This window comes from Marmota monax, unplaced genomic scaffold, assembly GCF_021218885.2.
Source record: "Marmota monax isolate L192 unplaced genomic scaffold, Marmota_monax_Labrador192_F-V1.1 WCK01_AAM20220418_F8-fsc00288, whole genome shotgun sequence".
Classification (NCBI taxonomy): domain Eukaryota; kingdom Metazoa; phylum Chordata; class Mammalia; order Rodentia; family Sciuridae; genus Marmota; species Marmota monax.
Window position 1 is genome coordinate 1 of NW_026693586.1, and position 20,663 is coordinate 20,663.

At 46.1% G+C, this 20,663-nt stretch overlaps 2 protein-coding genes and 1 long non-coding RNA gene across 3 annotated transcripts; 1 reads left to right on the top strand and 2 right to left on the bottom strand.

Moving 5' to 3' along the window:
* Positions 1–9: 9 nt before the first annotated feature.
* Positions 10–3,987, bottom strand: LOC124102886 (uncharacterized). The gene is made up of 3 exons (XR_006855023.2): positions 1,963–3,987; positions 1,095–1,242; positions 10–939 (listed from the first exon to the last, which is right to left on the bottom strand). It is a non-coding gene; the product is annotated as an uncharacterized LOC124102886 (long non-coding RNA).
* Positions 3,988–6,498: 2,511 nt separating this feature from the next.
* Positions 6,499–10,420, top strand: LOC124102885 (beta-defensin 103A-like). The gene is made up of 2 exons (XM_046459331.2): positions 6,499–6,797; positions 7,333–10,420. The coding sequence occupies exons 1-2, from the start codon at positions 6,665–6,667 to the stop codon at positions 7,476–7,478; spliced, it is 279 nt and encodes a 92-aa protein (XP_046315287.1). The 5' UTR covers positions 6,499–6,664; the 3' UTR covers positions 7,479–10,420.
* Positions 10,421–15,598: 5,178 nt separating this feature from the next.
* On the bottom strand, positions 15,599–20,113 carry LOC124102884 (m7GpppN-mRNA hydrolase). Its single transcript, XM_046459330.2, has one exon. The coding sequence runs from the start codon at positions 19,947–19,949 to the stop codon at positions 18,681–18,683; it is 1,269 nt and encodes a 422-aa protein (XP_046315286.1). The 5' UTR covers positions 19,950–20,113; the 3' UTR covers positions 15,599–18,680.
* Between the last annotated feature and the right edge of the window lie 550 nt (positions 20,114–20,663).

Below are 20,663 nucleotides of genomic sequence, written 5' to 3' on the forward strand. Positions count from 1 at the left end.
TGTCTAGTGGCCACAGGTGCTGGGTGGTGGGTCTTCACTGGGGCCAGGAGTGAAATGCAGTCAATGAATAAACAGACACATGTGGCCACTCCTTTCCATTTGGAATGATGCGATTGCTGCCTGGACAGCAGGAGAATGTCCTTGGAGTGGCCTTATATGGATTATATCTCCCTCCTGACTTCACCCTCAGGATCTGGCGAGTCAGCCCCCGCTGGCCAGGTGAGATTCTGAAGACTGTGGGAAAGGCCTGGGGCACCACATCAGGCTAAGGCTTCAGATTCCTGAACGAGTTGGAGCCTGTTAGAAGGTAGGGTGACTGCAGCCAGGCTCTCTCTCCAGATCACGCCTCCATGATAAAGGGTACCACTGTCCACGCTGTCCCCAGAACAGAACCCTCCCCCTTGACGCCCTGACCACCACGTCAACGTGCCATCCCATCCTGTAGAGGCCTGGCTCTCGTGCCCCTCTGTTCATCCCCTTAGAAATGTGGCAGCCTTCTGTTCAGCCCTTGGGCTCCTTAGTCGTGGTCTCAGAACCCTCTAACCTTCCTCCCTCTTGTGTTTGCTGTGAGCTTCTTTCCAAAACATAAATCTGCTCAGGTCGCTCTGTTGTTGACCCTTGGTTGAACCTGCATTGCCTGCTGAGGTTCCCTCTCCATTCCTTACTCTTCTAGAATGCTTTCTTCTTGACAATACTTGTCCCAAGTATCCAAGTTTGGAAACATTTACTTTCTCGTTAACATAAGGAAACAAATGAAAGTACCCCTACACCTTCTAGAGAGGCAGTGAGAGGTGTCCACAGGTCCAGACCACGTTCATGAAGGAGTTTGGCAAAGGCTCCAGCTGTGAGGCAAAGCATGCTCTGCATGACTCCTGGGTAGGGCAGGTTGGCGGGTGACCGTCCTCAGTGGAGTTTGACACTTGGCCTGGGCTCTGTAACCTGCACAGACCATTATGCAGAAACAACAGACAGGATGGAGACTGCATGTCAGCAGTTAGGAAAAGAGGAAAATCTAAAAGAATCCAATTCCCAGCCTCCATCACCCAGCAACATGGGGAGTGAGGGTGACATTTATGAGACAGGCACAATCTTACTCTAAGCTGAGGTGATGGTGAGGCACTGGATGTTATTAAGGTAGTGATCTTGGAGAGGATGAAAGATCAGCCAGGAAAATCTGGAGTGGTCCTGATTAGAGATGAAGATGGAAGTCATCAGAGGTCTATATAATCCACCTCCCAGGCTCTGTGTGGGGCGAGAAGAGGACCAGGAATTAGGTCTCTAAATTCTTCAAGAGAAATTATGCTAAAGCATGGAGTGCATTACCTCCTTCTCTAAGCTGCCATTTCCTTATCTGTGAAATGCAGATAATAATATCAACTTTCACATGACTCACATGAAATAAATGCACATAAAGTGTTCAGCATCATGCCTGGCACACAGAATTTGCTGAACAAATATTAGCTGTGATGACAGTGAGGAGAAGGAAGGGGACAAGGTCCACCTTCTTATTATCATAGTAATGTCAATCTCTCTCTCTCTCTCTCTCTCTCTCTCTCTCTCTCTCACTAGGGATCGAACCCAGGGCACTTAATCACTGAGCCACATCCCCAGCCCTTGTTTTTATTTCTTATTTTGAGACAGGGTCTCACTAAGTTGCAGAAGCTAACTTTGAACTTGTGCTTTTCCTGCCTCAGCCTCTGAAGCCACTGGGATTACAGATGTGTGCCACTGCACCTGGTCAATAATGTCAAATTCTTGAAGCTGTCCCATTTGGGGGACTTTGGAGATAGGAGAAGAATGAAAAAGTCCATGAAGAATCAAAGACAGGCATCAGAAGTCCAGGAGAACATGGAAAGCATAAGTCTTTATTTTGCTACCATGTCAGTGTCTACCGGATCTTCCTTAAACTTAAGACTTGGAAATAGTGAGGAGCACAGAGCCCAGAAACAACAAGCTGTCTACCTGTGTCAGTGCCAGGTCCACACGCCTGACAGCCAGTGTCCACAGTGTTTCCTAGATGATGAGCTGAAGAGGAACAGGTTTTGAGAATGAGTGTCCTCACAAGTCACATGCTGCAAAAAGGCAGAGTCAGATGATCCCCTGGATTGGAGGTGCAATGTCACTGTTGAATTTGGAGGAGAGCTTTGAATGGGTTCATTGAGACAGATGCCAGGAAGCAACACATTAAGGGGCAGGTTTGGAAAACAGGTGATCAGAAGAGACCACCGCACAGAGTAGAGACCACTATCAAGGAACTTGATGGTGAATCAAAGGAAAGAATGAGGCAGTGGTTTTAGGAGAAGAAATGGGTCAAGGACAGGTTAGTTTTAAACAAACAGCTGAACCGTCATGGGCCACGTGAAGGAGCCCCTGGGGAAGAGACAAGAGGGACATGGGTTGTGGGGCCCACTGCAAAAGTGGGTTCCACAGGTGCGAGCTGACTCTGGGAAGGAGACCTACTCCACCTCAAGCAACGCAGGAGCAACAATAGGTGGACGTGTAAGCTTATGAGGAAGATTCCGGAACACGGAGGCATGATTGGGAGAGCCGGCCCCTGCTCCCCTCTGTTCCTTTAAAGTTAAATTGCCTGGTGGGAGAGAGAGCAGGGAGGCCATCAAACCACTGAGCCATGAGACTGGGGATGGGCCATGTCCTCTCCCAGAGGTGGGTGCCCCTGTGGCCTGGTAGGGCCACGTCCCTTCCCTGCTGGGACCCTGTGTGCAGCAGCCAGCTCTAGTGCACACTCCCTCTTCTGCTGTCAGTTTGCGCAGCATCCCTGGGGCCTGCTGAGCCGGCCTCTGTCTTCAGCCACTCAGAAAGCCTTCTCGTCCTGTGCCCTGCCGGAGTCAACCCGAGTGTGTCCACAGGGACAGTCACGTTCTAAGAGCCCAGCCTGACTGTAGCATGAGGACTCTGTGTCACAGCCAGGTGAACAGGCGCCTGCAGTGGTCTCTCCTCCTCCGCCAGCTCCAGGTGCAGCAGGCACTCCCGGGGGTCCCCCTGGAGACACGTGTCCTGACTCTGCTCTCCAGGAGCCCTCAGAGGTGCCAGTCCACCGGGAACTTTCTCTCCATTTTCCTTGTTCTTGTACTTTTCTCCCAGGTAGTATCAGGTGAGCATGGTGTTCCCTTGGAGGAGGGTCAAGGAGAGCACTTTGGGGGGATTTGGAGCAGTGATCTGATGAGGCACAGGGAGAGCTCTCTGCGGAGAGGTGGTGCAGAAAACAGACGTGGAATCCCTTTGCCCATGTGTCCTCCCTGCCCAAAGCTCAGCAGCCTCTCTGTGTCTGCCAGACCCCTGCATGGGGTCCTGGGGGAGCCTGTCACCACTGGGGAGGCAGCGAGTCAGACAGGATCAGAGCAGTGCAGTGCAGAACAAGGAGGTGACACAAAGTAAGAAATGGTGGGTCCAGGGACCTTGAGCATCATCTCTCTATGTTAGGTCTTCCCTCTTAAGGAAAGAAGATGAAAAATCGTGGTGTAGGGTAGGGATGGCTGTGCTGTTTGACCAGTCCCAATCCTCAGGGACTCTCAGTGGGAGACCCTGAGAAGATAGCCCTGTGGTTCTCCCCAACGGTCCTTGAGTCCGCGGATCTTGACGACACCTGGGCTGAGCCTCTTCCCTTGTGACTATGCCAGGTTCCCTGGGAACCGCAGGAGAACAGAATGGCTGGGACCGTCAACATCCCTGGGCACCGAGGCCTATTCCACACCCCCAGAGTTACTGACATGATTCGCAGGCAGGCAGTGTAAATACCTTTAAGACCAAAGATTTTTGAAGAAGTGACTATCAGGCTCATCAGCTTAATTGCAAGCACAACTCTCTCAGGCTTTCTTCTTGGTCTTCATGTAAGGAATTTTTGATGGAGTCAAAATTTTAGATGATTAAAACCTTAGTCTAGTTTTTTCTTAATTCATGCTCCCTTATCTGCTGATGCAAATGCTAACTTGTCTGCCCCCCTCCCCACTAGACTTGGGCCAAGCTCGGCTTTTCCCTGCTCCTCAGACTGGTTCTGTGCTCCCCACCTCTGCTGATCCTCCTGGAGAGAACACTGGCTTCTCCGCCTGCCCCACCAGATCCACCACATCCTGGGTCCTGTGACTCACGTGAGCCAGCCCTGTACTCTGGTCTTGTCCCTTCTTTGCATACCCTCGCCTTTCTATCTGCCCCCCCCATCTCTCTCCCCGTCTCTCTCAGTGGTTGGAGCACAATACACAACATCCAATAGAGTGTTCCAAATCCAGTGGTATTTGCAGGAAACCAAAGGAACCTCTACCTGCATTTCTGCCTGCAAGATGAAGAAATGCCAAGAAAGTTTGCTGGGCAGAGAACACATAAGATACATAAAATATTAGTCCACACTCACAGGGTTGGTGGGAGCAGACGACTCGGTTACCTGGTGGGAAGTAAAGCCTGTGCTTTCCTGGCCCGCTTCCTCCTGTTGTGAACTGGCTCTGGACTTGGGTTTAAAGGCAAGTCCCCTCTAAAGCTGCAGTCCTCGCTGAGGTGCCATCAGGAGACCTGGAACCACGGCAGAGCACAGAGCAGGGTAAACAGGCCCAAGGGTCTCCAGCAGCTGCCGGAGGAGCCAAAGGGAAAAGAAAGGCCATTTTTATTTCCTAAGAAGCTTTTATGAAGCAGTGGTGTCGCCCTAGAAGCGCCTTCTCCCCGCCCAGTCTTCAAAGAAACTTGTTCAACCACGGGTTGGCCTGTGGAGGTCTGGTCCCTGCAGTGATGTGACGGTCTGATGACTCTGGCCCTGCACTCTGAGCCAGGAGCTGGTTAGATCTTGTGCCACACCCAGCCGCACCCTGTGTAAAACATAGTAAGACTACAAAATCAGCACCCATCCCACCCCACAGTCACCTGCTCCTTCCATTTCAAAGCATCTCCAATTGTTTGCTCCAACCCTGAACGTAAGAGCAAAGTTAGGTTTTTAAATGATAAAGTGTCTACACCCCCAAAGTCCTCTTACATCTGCTGATTAAAATCCACTCTTCAGCACGAGCCTCCTTTTCCCTCCATCTGTGCAGCCCTGTGCCTAAACCCTCGCCATGACCCTCTGCCCCACCCTTTGTTATCTGACTGTCTGCCCGTCTGCAGAAGCTACCTGGAGCCCCTGGAGAGGAGAAACCAGGACTTGCCCCTGAGTCTCAGCCTGTGGGTCTCTCACCCACACTGAACACGCGTGCTGGTCTTCACCTGTAAGAGATGCTCGGGGTTGCTCACTGAATCTGCTGGGTGCACCAGTATCCTAACACACTCCTGGACCTCACACCCAGAGCCGCGGTGGGTCCACTGGGATGGCAGCCAGGCAACAGGATGGCTTCAGCTCCCAACTAAATAGGCAATTGGCAGACACAACCCACTGCTTAGACTCCTCAACATTTAGGTCTAATAGCTAAAAAAAGAAGAAGAAATTTTCCCCTCAAACTCTGACTTCATACCCAGTGAAAATCATCTGATCCCTGGACGTTTTTGAAAGCTCCTGAGCCAAGAATAGCACAGGGACTCTCCTCCCCAGGAAAGAGAGGCAGCTATTCAACATTATCACAGCATTGTCCTTCCAAGGAAGTGAGATAAAACACCTTCCTTATAAATTTGGGTAGTTTCACAACCATGATGAAGTACGAGATGTGTTTTACTCTCTGTAGCACCATAAGGGGTGAAGGCAGGGGCTCTTCAGCACAGTTCATTTGTGAACCACCCTTTGCCCACTTATCCCACTCGTTGGCATATACCCAAGGACTTAAAATCAGCATACTATAGTAATAGAGCCACATCAATGTTTATAGCAGTTCAATTCACAATAGCTAAACTATGATAAATGGAAAAAGAAAATATGGTATATATACCCAAATGGATCATTACTCAGCCATATAGAAGAATGAAATTGTGGCATTTGCAGGTAAATCAATAGAATTGGAAACTATCACCCTAAGTGAAATAAACCAATCCCCCAAAAAACAAAGGCCAAATGTTCTCTCTGATATGTGGATGCTAACTCACAATAAGTGGTATGGGGGGATAGAAGTTCACTGGATTAGACAAAGAGGAATGAAGGGAAGGGAGAGGGGTGGGAATAGAAAAGACAGAATGAATCGGATATAACTTTCCTATGTTCATATATGAACACACTACCAGTGAAACTCCATATCACGGACAGCCACAAAAATAGGAAGTTATATTCTATGTATGTATGATATGTCAAAATATATCCTATCATCTAGAAAGAACAAATAAAAGAATATTTCTTCTTTCCTCACCACCTGAGGCCAGTCCTACCCCCCAGATCTGAGAACGTCCAGAGCTGGATTGATCTGGTTCCCAGGAGGGCCTCAGACTCTCTGTCTTTTAAGAAGATGCAGGAAATTAAAAAGTACCACAGTGCAGATAGGTCGACCCCAAACCAGGAACCCTGGCACCACTCCCAGGAGAAGACAGGTCCTGCCCACACCAGCCCCGCCTGTACCCACAGCCGGCTCCAGCCAGTCATGACCAGGCCCCTGAGCCTGGAGGACAGCAGCTGTCCCCATGTCCATAGCAAGCTTATCAGGCTGGTACCAGCTCCTGGGTGAGTGGGTGTGACCTGTGCAGAGAGAGAGATGACACATCGGGAAGTACGTCATCTTGTCATCACTGTGACATTACAAGAATTGCAGCCATGGCTCACCTCTTTATAAACGTGAACCCGTGCACCTTTCAGTCCAGCCTCAGCCTGCTGCGAAGCCGGTCAGCCATGCGGATCCTGTACCTGCTGGGCGTGTTGCTCCTCTTGTTCCTGATGCCCGTTCCAGGTAAGTCAGGTGGGAAAGAGGGGCTGAGAGGAGCAGTGTCAGCGCATCCAGGCCTCTCCATTCTCCAACATTCCCTGGGTGGGACCAGGGGAATTGTCTTTGGCAGCTGACCAGTCAGGGCCAGCCTCACAGCAGGCTCCTGCTCCTGCTCCCTCTGCTAATAGCACCTCTTCACCCGCCTCCTGGTGGGAGGACTGGTAAGGAGATGTGGGAAAGTGCTACTCAATTTCAGCCTCGGAGGAAACCTGGGCTGGTTCTGTGAGCAGAAGCAGAGGCTTCTGGTTCACTAAGCTTAGTGGTCAGAGGGGGTGGGCCCAGGACACTGCACCCACAGAGATCTGCAGTTTCCCCCCAGGGGACATTGACTACTGCCTGCTGGGCTCCGCCTTCCCTTCACTCTTAATTTTATAGCCAAGCAGGGAAGGAAATAGAACCCTGGAAGGCAGCGAGTGAGTGACTGAGGAACTCCTGAAGCCTGGAATTTGTCCCAGGACCCCTCCTAGAGCCCCCTATACCTTCTATTTTTCCTTTGCAGGTCACAGCGGGATCATCAGCGCAGTACAGAGGTACTATTGCAGAATACGGGGTGGCCGGTGCGCCGTGCTGGGCTGCCTCCCCAAGGAGGAGCAGATAGGCCGCTGCTCTCTCCGGGGTCGGAAATGCTGCCGCAAAAAGAAATAGGGATCAGACGTGAGGAGAATGTTGGGGCGATCCCTCCTTCAAGTTTATAAAGCTAAAACCAAATTTAAATTTTTTTTCAAAAATTTAGAAGCTTGATTTTTTTTTTTAAACACTCTGGTTTTGTGGAAGTTGATACCAAGCAGGCAACTGAGAGAGGCTAATGACACCTTCCATTAAATACATCAGCTTCTGCACCGTGTTTGATTTTCGTGGGTTTTGGAACTCGGCAACACTGGACTCTTTCTGGAACATTCCTTTGCTCCCTCATCCTCCATACTCCTGGGCTTTACCGTCCTTCTTCCCAGGACTTCATCTCTCTGAAGCCACCTCTAAAACCTTAATGCATCCCTCAGGCACCAATCCAAATCCTTCCAGAAAGTTTCTCCTCAGAGACGGGGACCCTGAGCCTCCTTTAGTATACCCTTTGCTTTCCTGCTGCCCAGGCCTCTGAGCTGTTGGCCTCAGAACTGGCATCAGCTCACTGCTCCCACCTGTCTCCAAACGCTAGCCGCCCGTGTCTGTCTCCTCCCACCTGCTGCACCCCGGGCTCTGACGTGAGTGCTGCCTCTGAAGGTGACTCAGTGTCTCCCCCTGTCCATTTGCACACTGTGGGTTCCCACGCGGGTGGTAGGACTGTTGGTAAAGCGCCCTGAGCATGGAGGCTGCTCGGCCAGCACTGGCTGGACCAACGTCCATTCATGAGCTTTGGATCATCCACTGTTTAAGGATCCAGCATCTGGAGTGATGATCTGTCCTCCCTGACCCCAGTCCCCCAGGCTAAGCACTATGGTGGAACAGCAAGACTACTGGGCTCTCAGGGATAGGGGAATGAAGACCCCTGGAGCAGCCCACACCCCACCCACCATCCATCCAGGAAGCATTGCTGAGTGCCCTCCAACAGTCCACAAGAAGGGGCCAGACAGAAGGTGAGGACAGGCACCATCCAGTGGGGGACGTGACTGCAGGCAGAAGGAAGCAAGAGGAGCTTATGACTGGCCGACCTGCTACTGGGCAGGGCCTGCAGGTGCCAGGAGGGGCCTCACCCTGCCCAGCAGTGCAGCCGGGTGGAGACTGAGGTCATAACTATGGGCACAAGACCCCTTCTGCAGGGCAGAACTTCCTCACAGGTGCTGTTGGGGAAGGGGGCTTCAGTCAGCCACAGGAAAGCAGAAACACCCAAGGTTTTAGATGAAGTCCAGGCACACACAGGGCTGGAGGCACACACAGGACTGGAGGCACACAGGCTCCCACTAGCACCGGCCTCCAGTCTCCCCTGAGGGATGCCATCAGCTGCGTGGAGCTCTCCAGGGAGCCTCTGCAGCTGCTCTAACCCGGAGCTTCTAGAGATGAAAATAAACATCTGAATTAAAATATACTGAGCTGGACAAATGGTGTGTGACGGTAAGGATCAGTAAGCCAGCATCTGTTTTAGCACCAACAAATGAGAAAGTGAAGCAGAGTGAGAGTAAAAGGAGAGACTGGGAAAACCTTAACAGAGGGCTGAGTGCAAACCTCACCAGCCCAGCTGTGCTTGGAGTCAGAGGAAGCCAGAGGAGGAGACAGGAAACAATGGCCTGCTGTTGTCCAGCTCTGGTGAGACTGCGACCCACAAAGGGAGGACTCAAAGAAATAGGAGCAGAATGAACAAAGACAGCCACACCAAGCACATCAGAATCGGAGTATTTTAAATGTGACAAAAAGAACATCTTACAAACAGCTCGAGAAGACACATTGCTCAGAGAGAGGATCAAGCACGCTTCCCACCAGGGTCCACAGGAGCCGTGTGAGGCCCCAGTTCCACACCAGCAGGATCGCTTCACAAACCAAAGCAAAGACCCCACTATGTCAGCTACACCCAAAAGACACAGGAATCCCTCCCGGGAAGTCCTGCACCAGGAAATGCAGGCATGGAGGAGAGTCTCTGCAAGATGGAAGGAGCAGGCTGCCCACATTCCAGACACCTCAGGAAGGGAGAGATTGCAGCAGGTGAGAAACAAGAGCCAAAGGCACGCTGTCCATCAGGAAGAATAGGCCACAATGACACCCATTGTGCTGTGTAATTAGTAGGCACTAATAAAGACCCACTGTGCATGTCAAATACAAGGACAAAGTTAGGTCAAAGCAGAAAGGATAGAACCAGACATATAAAAACATTAATCTAAAGAAAACATTGGTTAATTGATTAATCTTGGTTTAATTGGTTAATTGGTTGATCTATTGGTTAATTGATTACAGATCAGAGCAGACTTTAGAACAAGCAGTGTATTACCAGAGATAATGAGGGTATTTTTTCTAAAGATAAAATGGTTAAATCACAGGAAAAAAAAAAGCAAATAATCAGTACACATCTAATAGAAATTGTTAAGAAAAATTGTGGAAATGAGAGAATAAATAAACAAATTAAGAATTGCAACAGGATATTTCAACATTTTTTTTCGTTGTAATGGATGGAAAAACAGACAGAATAACAGTAGAGAAGCCTTGAATGACAGTGTCACCGAGTGTGACCTTTGTGAAATTCATAGGACACTCCACTCACTAACAGTAGAATGCATTAAAAGTCACCCAGTACGGCCCACCCTGAGCCAGGAAACAAGTCTCAAAAAGCAGAACAGTTTGAAACCATACAAAATATGGTGTCTGGACACAGTGGAACCTACAAAGCTATTGATAACAGAAAGATATCTGGAAAAGGTCCCAAATATTTGGAAATTAATCAACTTACTTCTAAATATTCAAGAAGGAATCACAAGAGAAATTAGGAAACATTTTGCAGTGACCGAAAAGGAAAGCAGGACACTCCAAGGTCTGTGGGAGAGCAGCTGAGGTGCTTCTTAGAGGGAATTTCATGGCATTAAGTGATTTTAGGTAGAAAGGAGAGAAACTCCCTAGTTGACAGTCTAAGTTTCCTCTAAGAAATGAGATGTTAAAACACAAAGCAAATAGAGGCAGGTGGGAAGAAAATGGGCGCGCAAAAGAGAATTTTTAATAAAAATGAAGCTTATTCTTTGAGATGATGAATAAAAATTTTAGAACTCTCACTAGGTTCATTAAGAGGAAAAAATAATTACAAAATCCTTGGTGGCGTGCATATACCTGGGGTGCTTATGAAGCTTGCACATAGCTTGGGGCAAACAGGAAAATGGGAATGGCTGACATGACATACAAAGAATCGCCACAAGGTGGCAGTACCTCGCACCGTTGTTCCTGGCCTTCAGAAGGCCTGTCATGCTCTCAGCCCTCCCGTCAGCTCAGGAGGCTGGAGAGGATGGCAGCAATGCCAGGGGAGGCTGGCGTCCAGCAGGCAGCTGTCACTCTAGCCGAGGGGCTGTGGGAGAAGGAAGGCGCGAAGTGGTCAGGACACCAGGGCGATTTCATTAATCTGCACCAGGCACGTCCGTAGGAGGACTTGGAAGAATGGCGGTTTTCAGTTCTGATCCCACCTCTGAGGCTTAGCAGCTAGGTGACCACGGGCCTTCACCTTTCCAAGTCCCAGGACTGTCATCTGTACAGCTGAGCCGTGCCTACCTGGCAGGTGCACGGAGGAGGGATGAATGGCATATTGTGTCTGAATGTGGCCATAAGAGCTATAGAACTGGCAAAGCTTCGAGCAAAATGAAAATGCACAAAAGAAAGTGATGTTAGAGGAGGATGTCAAGCGTTTTCCTTCAAAAATGTAATTTGCAGAATGAAATAGGACTCCCATTATAGAGGAACGATAACAGAAACTGAAAATTGAAACGAATATTTTGGTGTCGTAATTTTAGTACAACAAATACTACTTTATATTAATAAAGTAGTATCTTGATTGATAATATAATTTTCCTGGCCGGCTTTCCTGAAAACTCATTTATTAGGTCATCAGCATTTATACTTTGAGCAACGTTGTTGTTGTTATTATTATTTTTAATTTTGAGAAGAATCTGCTAATGCAACTGTGCTGGAGTAAAGAGGATCTGACAGCTGTAACAATGTTGAGATGAAGCTATTTTGAAACATAAATCTAGATCAACCAGTCATAGAGGTGAGAGACTTTGCTTTTGAAAGCCTGCCAACTGGAATGGAGCTGCACTCCCTCCTGGGGCCCTGAGCCCCTCTGCCTGGGAGGAACAGCCTCAGCGCCCCCTTCGGTTTAGGGAAGAGCTTTGTGGGTGCAGCACTTATCTCTCCTTTAAGGAGCAAGACACAACTGTACTTCTCAGCCCAGGCTGGATGGTTACCATTGCACACCCAGCCTGGCTTCTTCTTGAGCTTAGATAAGCAATCAGTTAGACTCCACCTAAACTCGACACTTCCCCAGGCCCCATAGTCGCTCCATCTCTGGCTTTTGGTGAGGGAGCCATGTTTGTGCTGGCCTGTGGTCTTACAGGTCAAGGCCAGGAAGTGATCCTGCCTTTGAGAGTGCCTTACTGAGCTGGGGTCTCTATCAAATGAGCTTCATCACCAAGGTAGCAGCACAGCCGCAAAGGAGGCATCTGGCACCAGGTGCTGTCAGTCACAGGAACCCCTGGTGGGAACACAGCACCCCCTGATGCAGCTGTCCTGGAGACCCTGAAGGGTACTCTTCCCCAGGGACACAGGGTGATGTGTCTCTCAGTGGTTTCCCTACTTCAGATCAACTTTTCCTCCTTCTCCAGTAGGTCTTCACAATTGCACAGAGATCTAGGCAGAACAGAAAGTAAGCAGACAAAATGCTACTGGTGGTTCTCTGGGGTTGGGACACAAGTGGGAAATCACACTTTTGTACAGGTGGACTTTTAAATGACAGTGAGCTATGTTTGTAATAATTGCAAGCACATGACTCACTAGAAAAGGGTGAATAGGATTAATGCCAAACAGGAAAAAGATGGCAGCCATTAACTTCCTCAACCTCAGAGCCCAGTGAAGCCCCTTCCTAAGTATTATGGCATTCTATAAGACTGCCGCTCAAAAAAGAAAGAAAAATACACGGGGGGGGGGGGGAACCATCTAACTCAATGTGTGACTCTAGATTAAAAATAGACTAGGAAAAAATATCAATAGATACAAAACCCCTAGGGGAAATGCAAATAATGATTAGATACTAAATGAGATTAGGAATTATTCTCTCACATGTGTAAATGGTATAGGGATTCAGGTGAGAATTTTCCCTTGTTCTTAAGAAGTGCATGCTGAGAGAATCAGGTGCTGTACCACGATGTGTTATGAGTTGGATCTTAATTAAGTGTCCCCCAGACGTCATGTGCTTGGTCCCCAGCCTGATGTACTGTTATGAGGTGGTGGAACTTTTAGGAGCTGGGGTCTAGCAGAAGTCAGGTCATTGGAGCCATGACCTTGAAGGAGATATTAGGACCTGCCCCTCCCCTCTGCTTCTCCTGCCATGACATTCCACCTCAAGACAGTCCCCCAAATGATGGAGCCATCAACCACAGACCAAAGCCTCTGAAATTGTGAGTCAAATAAACTTTTCTTCCTTTTGAGTCTCTCACATATTTTTTCACAGTGACAGAAAACTGACCAACACATGATGTTTGCCTCTTGTCATCAAAAAACTAAGAGAGATACATCTAATATATATATATGGATATATTGGGAGGGTACCAGGGATTGAACTCGGGGTCACTTGACCACTGCGTCACATCCCCAGCCCTATTTTGTATTTTATTTAGAGACAGGGTCTCACTGAGTTGCTTAGTGCCTCATTGTTGCTGAAGCTGGCTTTGAACTCATGATCCTCACCCTCCTGAGCCACTGGGATTACAGGTGTGCGCCACTGCTCTCAGCTCATCAAACATTTTTTTTAAAAAATAAACAATTCAGGCTAAGCATATTCAAGATTTTTAATTTTTTTTTTTATTCAGTGTTTTCCGTACGCTTCCTTAGCCTGGAAGAAATACTCTGAGTGTTGAGTGAGTGACATGCTTCTCTACACAGTCCAGAGGAGGGGCGTGCTGTTGTGGTGACCAGAGCCTGAGCATTGATGGGACCTCCTTCACGGCTTCACCAGCGTCCCAACCCAGGCCTCTGTCTCACATGATCCAGAAGTCATCACTTCTTGCCAACACAGCATTGTCACCAGCGTCCTCTCAAAACACCTCGAATTAGGGAATAAGACAGAGGTGACTAGAGGCTGGGACAGGGACGGGGAGGGGAAGAGAGAGAGGTCGAATAGCAGGGACAAAATACAGATAGGACAAGTGAGTCCTGGTGTCCTGTTCCCAGGAGAGTCGCTGGAGAAGACAACAACAGAAAGTGGGTAGACTTCACACTCCACACTTCAAAACAGCTCGAAGACGTTCCCAACGCAGAGAGATGATCAGTGTTTGGATGGATGTGCCAACCGTCCTGCGTTGACCATTGCATGGATTGAAATGTCACCCTGGACCAGGGAGAGCCCAGACACAATGCTGTCCTCCCTGTCTGCCTCTGTGGAGTGAAACACACACCCACCTGAGTCAGTGCCCGTCTTCCCGGGTAGATGGGGACTTTCAGGAGATGTCTCATGTGGATCTCACTGTCCTGTGATGACCTGGGACAACGGGGCTCCCTTGTCTCTTCCTGAAGCCCTGACACCCTCCTGCCCACCCCTGGGAACTCTGGGTTCAGCACACTCTATTCTATTTCATCATAGGACCTGACCATGCCCAGGGATGGATAGAAGGAGGTGGAATTCATTCCTACTGTGGCCTCAGACTGTCCACAGACTATCAGGAAACAGAAAGTGGGTAGACTTCACACTCCATGGAGCAGGCAGGTGACCTCTAGGGCTCAAGCCCATCTGTGCCCTGTGAGGCAGGCCCAGCTCCGGACCCCCTCCATCCAGGGACCTAAAGGAGTAGGCAGCAGCAGCTCTTGGTTGCAAGGGTGGAGGACAATTCCCTGGGGTTTCCCACATCCTGATTTGCATCAGGACAACTGGGTGTGCCTTATTCCCTAAGGGCTATTCCTCTGACACACCAGGAAAGATGTCATTTTAATCCCGGCAATTACAAGGACCAGAGCCAGTAACAAATTGTATAATTTCCAGGAACCGGGAGCCCGGACCTTTATAAGGCCAAGCGCTGGGCGCTCTCAGCAGCGTCTGCTGTGGGTCCACCAGCCTCGCCATGAGGATCCGGTTCCTCCTCCTCGCGTTCCTCTTGGTGTTCCTGCTGCCTTCTCCAGGTGAGATGGGCCACGGGGAAGAGGAGGGGACACAGAGAAGGCAGGAAGTCTCTCTCCTTCCCGGTCCTCCACCCTGTCCCTTCGGTCTTTCTTCCTCTCTCCCTCCTTCTGCCTGTTTCTGCCCCTCCTCCTTCTCTTTCTCCTTCTCTTACTCTCTCTCTCCTTCTTCTTCCCTCTTGATTCTCTATCTCCTCTCCTCCCTTCCTCTCCTTTCCTCTCATCTTTCTCTGTTCTAAGCACAGTTTTTGGGCCAAGTAGCTTGTATGAATTACGTAACAGAATCAAGACCATTTCCTACAACTGGAAAGGAGTTGAAGAACCACAGGGTTCCACTCACAGCCATTTCCAAGCAGCTCTGCGGCTGGTAAATCCAGACCCTTCGTTGGTCCTCGAGCTAGCACTGCTGAGACCAGGGAAGCCTCCCTAAGGCCACAAGTTGTTTTTTTAATCAAATTCAGATATCTTGCTTTTTTTTTTTTTTTTTTTTTTTTTAACAAAACTGTTGTTTCATTAAGACAGGTACATAAAGGTTAAAAATACCTTCAAACAAAACAATGGTTATCTTGTTTATCATCAATTTAAAGTTACAATACATATGAACCCCTTCCCCCAGGCTAGAAAAAAGTCAAGATCATGAGGAAGTGTTAATGAATAGCTAAGATTCATATACGAAGAAAATACTGCCTCAGAGAATACAGAGACACAATAAATGTTAATCAAAACAATCTCTGAGCAGAAAGGTCCACCAGTACAAAAATAAAAAGTAAATAGAAGTAACATAGTAAGAACAACTTGGCAATAAGTCTAATTTTTTATAATTGATTTTGCTCTACTTACTAAGTTAACTAAATGTTGGGGGTTAAAAAAAAAAAGGAAACCTAAGAAAGACTATATAAGTGAGGGAATAGGAAATGAAATGATTTTAGTGCAAACATGCACACAGATCTTAACTTTTCTAGAGAACACAATATGTTGAGTAGTAGAAAGGAATTTAATTCCTATAGTGGATGAATGTCATTCACTTAGTATGGAGTTTTCGACATTACAAACAAATTATTAAAGCCTTCAAAAAGAAAGAGTACAACCTAATCTTATAGCATAAAATTAATTCTACTATATATCTTCATTATCTGTATTTACTAATGGATACATATTACAAAAATAATGATATTCAAAGCTCAAAAAAGCAAGCAATTACTACAATGTCTCTGATAGCACTGGGAGACTTTATCCTTTATGTACTAATTCAAACAAGCTTAATTTTAATCAAATTCCACCCATGCTAACAGAACTATTAGATTCTCAGACTTCTCCAAATGTTCATGTCTCCAGAGGGCATGCCTATTTGAAATCCTAAAACCATTTGTTTGCTATTTCTTAATAAAAACTTGTGAAAAACATGTAAACCATACCCTTATCTTTTGGATTACAATGACTAAGTATAAAAACAATTAATTTAACATGTATTAACATTATTAATCTGAACTATAAATCATTGAAGTTACACATAAAAGCACCCACAACATTTAAAAAAATGAAAGATTCACAGTGCACTGCACCCTGGAACATGTGGTTGGAACATTTAAAAAGTGAATTCAAAGACCTATTTATCTTTCAAATACATGAAACATAGTGAAGCCAACATAGCTACTCTTCTCATTTAGCTTCTTAAAATGCAGCACTCAATAGAAGGAAATTATTGCATATTCAGCATACTACTTTATCATCTGATTTCTTCAAATCATACTTAAGTATCCCAAAAGGAGAAAATCTAGTCCTGTGCTAAGCATGGCCTGTCTCAAGGTAACCTGAACAATGAGAGGGAATAAGTACAACAAACAGGTACATCCAACTTAAATATTTTCTGCATAGTTAAGTCACATCATATACGTAAAATTTAACTCATCATTTAACATGTTAACCTCATACTGTCAAGAGAGCCTAAGTTATCATAATCACATACCAACCATTCCCTTAAGTTTGTTCCACAGTGCATTAAATGAAGCAGCACAACAGCAATAACTATTGTAATTAAAGAAAATTTGTTAGTTCTTGAAAATACTCAACCACAGAATCCATACTTCTGATAACTCTGATCTCTTATGCTTTAGTATTGAGAGCTAAAGTCTAAACCTATAGGCACCAGAAGGACTGATCAAGCACTCATTTAAAAAGAAAAAAAAAAAAAGATACACACACACACACACACACAAACACTAAAAATTAAATGGTTTCCAGATGACAGTAAACAAGTGAAAAATGATTCATCTGCCAGGAAAACTGTTTTCACTTCCTTAATGATTTAACAGAAATCTGGAATGCTTGGACCAACTATAAACATGGCTCAAGGAGACCCGAGCAAAGCAGCTGTATTTCTGAAAAGAATAGTAAAAGCTTCCAAATGCAATCATATAATGCATTAAAAAGCAAAGGTCACATAAGGATTCACAAATTAGTCACATTAAAAGATGCAGGATTGTGGATAACCTAATTCTCAAAACACTGCTAGCAACATGAATTCTCCTGCTTAGCACCGAGTGTGACACTTTCATTAATAAATAGAATTTCTCCTTTAAAATCAAGTCACTTAAAATCTAAAGCCAAGTAATAATACAAAGTGAATCCTTACAATAGCCCCCCCTTTAAAAGTTCTACAGGTTAAGCAGAACCTCTAATTAAATAGGCTACCTATACAGAATAAAGATTTCTACAGTAACATTTATAAGCAGAAAATATTTTGTGGATACCACTTGTAAAACAAACAAAAAGATCAAAACCCATATGACAGACATACACGCATAGACTCAAACTGTCCCTCACCCCCACCCCCAAGAATTATCTTCAATGAGGTCAGATGCAGCCAAAATGTATCTCCTACTTAAAGCTCAGGTGATTGTCCTCAGTTATAGCTGAAAATTCTTCTCAAAATGGCTATTGCCATCCTTATTTGGATTTAAGAATCCGAAAGGAGCAAAATACATTCCTAGGAGTGAGTTATGTATGTTACTTTCATGTTCTGATCTTGCCCTAGTGAAATGCTTTATTTGTTCTTGGTAAACTGGACACCCCTTCTGCTTCTGATGCCCATCATTCAGGGGTTTCAGCATGCCAATAAAAGCATTTCACTTTGTTCTACTGAAAATTGGAACCTAATATAACATCAATTTCCATAGATCACACAGATATGCAATGTAAAACTAATGTCAATTTTTCCATACATATTTACACAACTGGAATATATCAGAAATTTTCACACGAACAAAATCATTATACAATGGTAAAGGGTTGGAGGCAGGATGGTAAAAACATAATCCCAAATACTTACTGGGCCCTTGCCTCCTTGGCTTTCTGCTCCAGCACTCATAGGTTTATTGAATGTACCCAGCATAACTCAAAATTACAGCATCAACTCCCCATCAACTGAATCCCTCCTCCAAGCTGCCAATTTTATCCTTATGAAGTGCTATGAGTTCATTTTGCACATGAATATTATATTAAAGATGTTGGCTCTGAATAACTCCTTTCAACAAAACTCTAAGCAAAGGAGAATTAGCTTCAGTGGTCAGAAGCAGAGAAATAAAATGCCACCAAGACAGATGGCTTGCAATCTCAACATCTGAGACATTTCAGCTTTTATGTTCATTTAATAATTGGATATTTTAAGTTTCTTTTTAAAAATTTCAATACAAGTAAACGATTATTGCAATCACTGTAATGGGTAGATGAAGTATTCCCATTACCTTGGCTAATTGATTTCTCAAACACTATTTTCTTGACCAGAGAAAATAAGACCCAGTCACACAGAAAAAAAAAAAATGCCCTCCAAAAAAAAATTACACTTGTTTCAAACACTGAAAAGGTAAAACTGTTTAAAAGATTATAACTGCATTTACAGTGCAAACTCATGCTTCTTTCTACTCTTCTGCACAGAAAATCCTTTCAGAAACACTGCCTCCCTGCATTTCTTTAAAACACCTGAGAAAGGTAAGGCTTGAGGAGACACCCGCTCAAATACAACAGGTCTCTGATCTTGGGACTTCTATAATACATCTGTTGCTATCAAAGGTCCAAGATTTTCATTATAGCATTATGGTCAAACTTGAAACTCAAAAAAGTTCTGGATGAAAAGGGGAACTTGCAATGTCCATTACATGCCACAGACTGTCCCTCAACATGTTCTAGTAACTGGTCTTCACTGGAACAAGGCAGGTCATATACAGCATCTGTTTCAAAGTTATCCTGAAGTTTTCGTGGATGCAGTTTCTTTTCACATTTCATCAAGGGATTCTGCTGCTTTGGTGGCTGGCTATGGACACCGTTTGTTCTTTTCTTCTGATTAGGTGAATCTTGATACTGTTTTCTGCCATTTCCCCTCATACTCTGATTCTTTGCTTTTAAAAGGTCAGACATTTCAGAATGGCTATTGTATGGCTTTTGCTGCAGTGGCTGTCTGTGTTTTACCCACTGGTCGCCAGGAAAACCTTCAGGAAACAACTGCTGACTGTGGCGGAATTTGGTTCGACTCAATTTTTCCACAGTGGGTTTAGCGGGTGTGCTACCAGCAGAGGAAAATCCATTATCACTATCTGAGGAATCCCCAAATCTTCGAGAAAGCCAGTCCCTTAATGGTCTGATAAAGGGAATGGCCATAAAAAATTTGTTAGGTGCCAAGCCAAGTTTGGATTTGGGCGTCATATCATTTCTATGACAGGGCAATTTCTCAATGGAGAACCACTCAATATTCCGAATTTCTCTTCTGGTTTTTGGGTTAAATTTAGTGTCTTTTGGAATTCCTGGAATGATGTACAAACGAGCAAGTTGGTCATTGATCCGAAGTTCAATGTAATCATCCTTACAAATATAGTCTTTGATATCAAAACCAGTTTCTTCAAAGACCTCTCTAGCAGCACAATCATGAGGAGCTTCTTCTTTATTTACTTTTCCTTTTGGAAATCCCCAGCCTGATTTTGCTAAGTACCCCTGAACCAGTAGTACATTTTCAAGTGTCTCATCAAGAATAATTGCACCATATGTTGGTACTCCCATTTTATATTCCTTCCATTCATCCAAAATTTTTTCCACATCTTCACCTTGAGGCAGCAAAAATGGACAATGATTGAAGACAGCTTTTGCAAAGTCTCTTATCCCACACTGAGGTAATCCTGGTGTGTTCTGCATGTAGAAATCCAAGTAAAACCAATGGGCAAGTTCAATCTGAAAACACACTCGGATTGCATTGTCTCTTTCCTCGCTGGGAATATGCAAAATAAATCGGCTGCAGAGATCGTCCAGGACGCTGCCAGGAATCTCCACCCGTTTGGTCTCCATGATGAGGACCCACAGCAGGAGCAGTGCATCCCGGCTCCGCGCGGCCGGGGACCGAGGGTACAGAAAAGAGGCTCCGGCTAGCCGGAGAGCGGGCTGCGGTGGCGGCAGCGGCGGCAGCTCCGACGAAAGCCTAGGGGGAAGGGGCGGGACCCATTCACTTCCGTCCCGCTCCAGATATCTTGCTTTTAGCCAAAGAAGGAAGCAGAGGACACCATTTTATAAATCTTTACATGAAAGAGTAGAGTTTTTGGGTACCTAGATAATCCCAGAAATTAATTCTGTGGGTTTGTGGTTTAGGAACCTCCTGGGCCCTGGTCTTTTCAGACAGGAGGCCCCGGACGACATGCCCTTCGACATACAGGGCTGCCCTGGCCCAGTGCAGGTGCAGCTCTTGGAAGTAGCTCTCTCAACTGTGTGCCCAACATTTATTTTTTCTTGATACTGTGAAAATAGAATAAAAAAGAATGAACAGGGAAGAGAGGCAGGTGGAGAGGAGGGACAGAGAGAAGAAAATGAGGCAAGATCTGAGTCAACAAATCTGATAGAAATGATGTTGAAAACACCCCTCATTTTATGAATCCCGTTTGTGAGTTCTGGGTTACAGTGGAACAGCGGGATTCTGAGAGAGCAGGGTCAAAGCTGTATTCTGTCTTGGAATAGATCCGGAAGGGTGGAAGGAAGGAAGAAGGCATGAGAGTAAGACCAGGTTTTAGA